At 28.4% G+C, this 2,005-nt stretch overlaps 1 protein-coding gene across 1 annotated transcript in view; it reads left to right on the plus strand.

The window, feature by feature from the left end:
- The window catches only part of LOC102678949, a 2,386-nt gene extending 1,765 nt beyond the window's left edge, over positions 1-621 (plus strand). Inside the window, exon 3 of the mRNA XM_031514446.1 lies at positions 1-621. This exon is cut by the window's left edge and continues 65 nt beyond it. Within this exon, the coding sequence (XP_031370306.1) occupies positions 1-530 (530 nt within the window). The 3' untranslated portion in view covers positions 531-621.
- Positions 622-2,005: the final 1,384 nt, after the last annotated feature.

Consider the following 2,005-nt stretch of genomic DNA (forward strand, 5'->3'; position numbering starts at 1 on the left):
GCGGTCCGGATTCTGACGTTGAAGTAGTTGAGGCTAGATCCAGTCCTCTGGTTACATCCAATGGTCCAATCGTTCATGACGAGCAACTTCGACAACAACAAGAGCAACAATTGCAGCAATTGAAGGAGCTTGAAAGACAACAACAAAAACAGCAACAGAAACAATTGCAACAATTGCAGCTTCAACAACAATCCAGATTGCGATTCCAACAACAAATTCAGCAACAGCAAAGAATACAACAAGAACAGGGACAGCAAGAACAAGAACATCAAAGGCAACAACCATTACAACGACAACAATCACAACAGCAGCAACAGGCAACTATACCAGTAAAAACCCTTGCCACTCCGATACAATTGCCAGCAAAAGCTCCACAAGCGGCGAGATTAGTAAGCTTGCCAGCGACCAAAACTGTTACCACTTTCGCCTCTTATCCTAATGCTTATGCGTACACAGCTTATTCATCACCCTTAGCTTACGCAGCTCCTATTGGAGGTCTCACTTATGCACCCGCCACCGCTCTTCTGTAAAATTTTTAAGATTGTTTTGTTAGGATTGTTTTGTTATTAAGTCATGCTCGCTTAATTGATCAAATTGTAATAAATATATCTTTATAATGAATTATATCTAATATTATTATGAATGAATTTCCTAAAATCCTTGTTATGTAATTATTCGATATTTGAAACATTTTTATATTTATATAAATTATATTATATTAATTAGTTACGATATGTGTATAAAACATATTATTTTATAAAAATTTAAAATTAAATTACGTATTTTCTTCTTAATTTATTTTTTTAATTTATTCTTAATTTTGAAGGAATTATAATTTAAATTAATAATAATTAATAATTAAAATTAATAATTAAACTATTAAATTTTTTTTTTAAATATAAAAATTTTTTAAAATAAAATTTTCGAGACAAACATGTATGATAATATATTAAATCCATTTTGTTGAAAGCTACTAAAAAACAAGTTTTTTATATTTTGCGAATATGAAATTCCAAGGCAAAATACAAATTTGCAATGGATGCATTAAGCAATTCTTTTCAAAAGAATATATTTTCGATTATTGAAATATTTGTAACTTTTTTGGTTAACAAAGCAAAAAAATCAAAACAATCATTTACATATAATGTTTCATGAAACTTGCAAAATATTAATTCATAATTGAACCATCTTTCGTAAAATTACATCATGTAATATTAAAACCACAGATATTTTCGCAAAATGATAACATTGTTTCATACATGTGAATACATTTTTATTCCAGTCCAGCATGATGTCTCGTATTGCAATCATTGCACTGTGAGCAAATGAAAAGATTTATTATTCAACAGGGTCTGGTTTTCTTTCTTACGTGGAGAAGCTCGTGACGGGGCCAGTGTCCCCATAATCTCTATAGCTTCGGCACAATCGATTACGTCGCTACGATCTACGTGACCGTATGTAGGCATAATAAATAAAAGTGAATAACGTCGATCACAAACATACGCGAATCGATCACTCGTCACGCTCATCCTCGCGAACTTCAATTCATCGCGCTCGTTCATCGTTACGCAAGTCGATGTTGCGACGCTATGAGGTCCTCTAGTATTTACGCAAGAAAACTTTTACACACACATATATATATATAATATTATAATTAAATAAAATATTTGAAAGTTTGTGAAAATTTGAAAATTTGATATATTTCTAATATATTTTCTAATATTTTTTTTCATTTTCTAATATAATTTTATATCACGAAACGTAACATATAATAGATCAATTGATTAGATATTAAATATTAGATAAACGAGTAATAAATAAGAATAGAAATTATTTAGATATAATACAATATTTTTCTAACATAATTTTGTTTTAACATAAATAAAAAATAGTGCAAATTTTGATATAATTCTTTTATTAAAAATTTATTCTAATACCGTTAAAAAAAGCAATAAAAAAAAAAAATTATTAATATTTTTTATTATTAATAATTATATGAATGAAT

This window comes from Apis dorsata, unplaced genomic scaffold (genome assembly GCF_000469605.1).
Source record: "Apis dorsata unplaced genomic scaffold, Apis dorsata 1.3 scaffold_997, whole genome shotgun sequence".
Taxonomy (NCBI): Eukaryota; Metazoa; Arthropoda; class Insecta; order Hymenoptera; family Apidae; genus Apis; species Apis dorsata.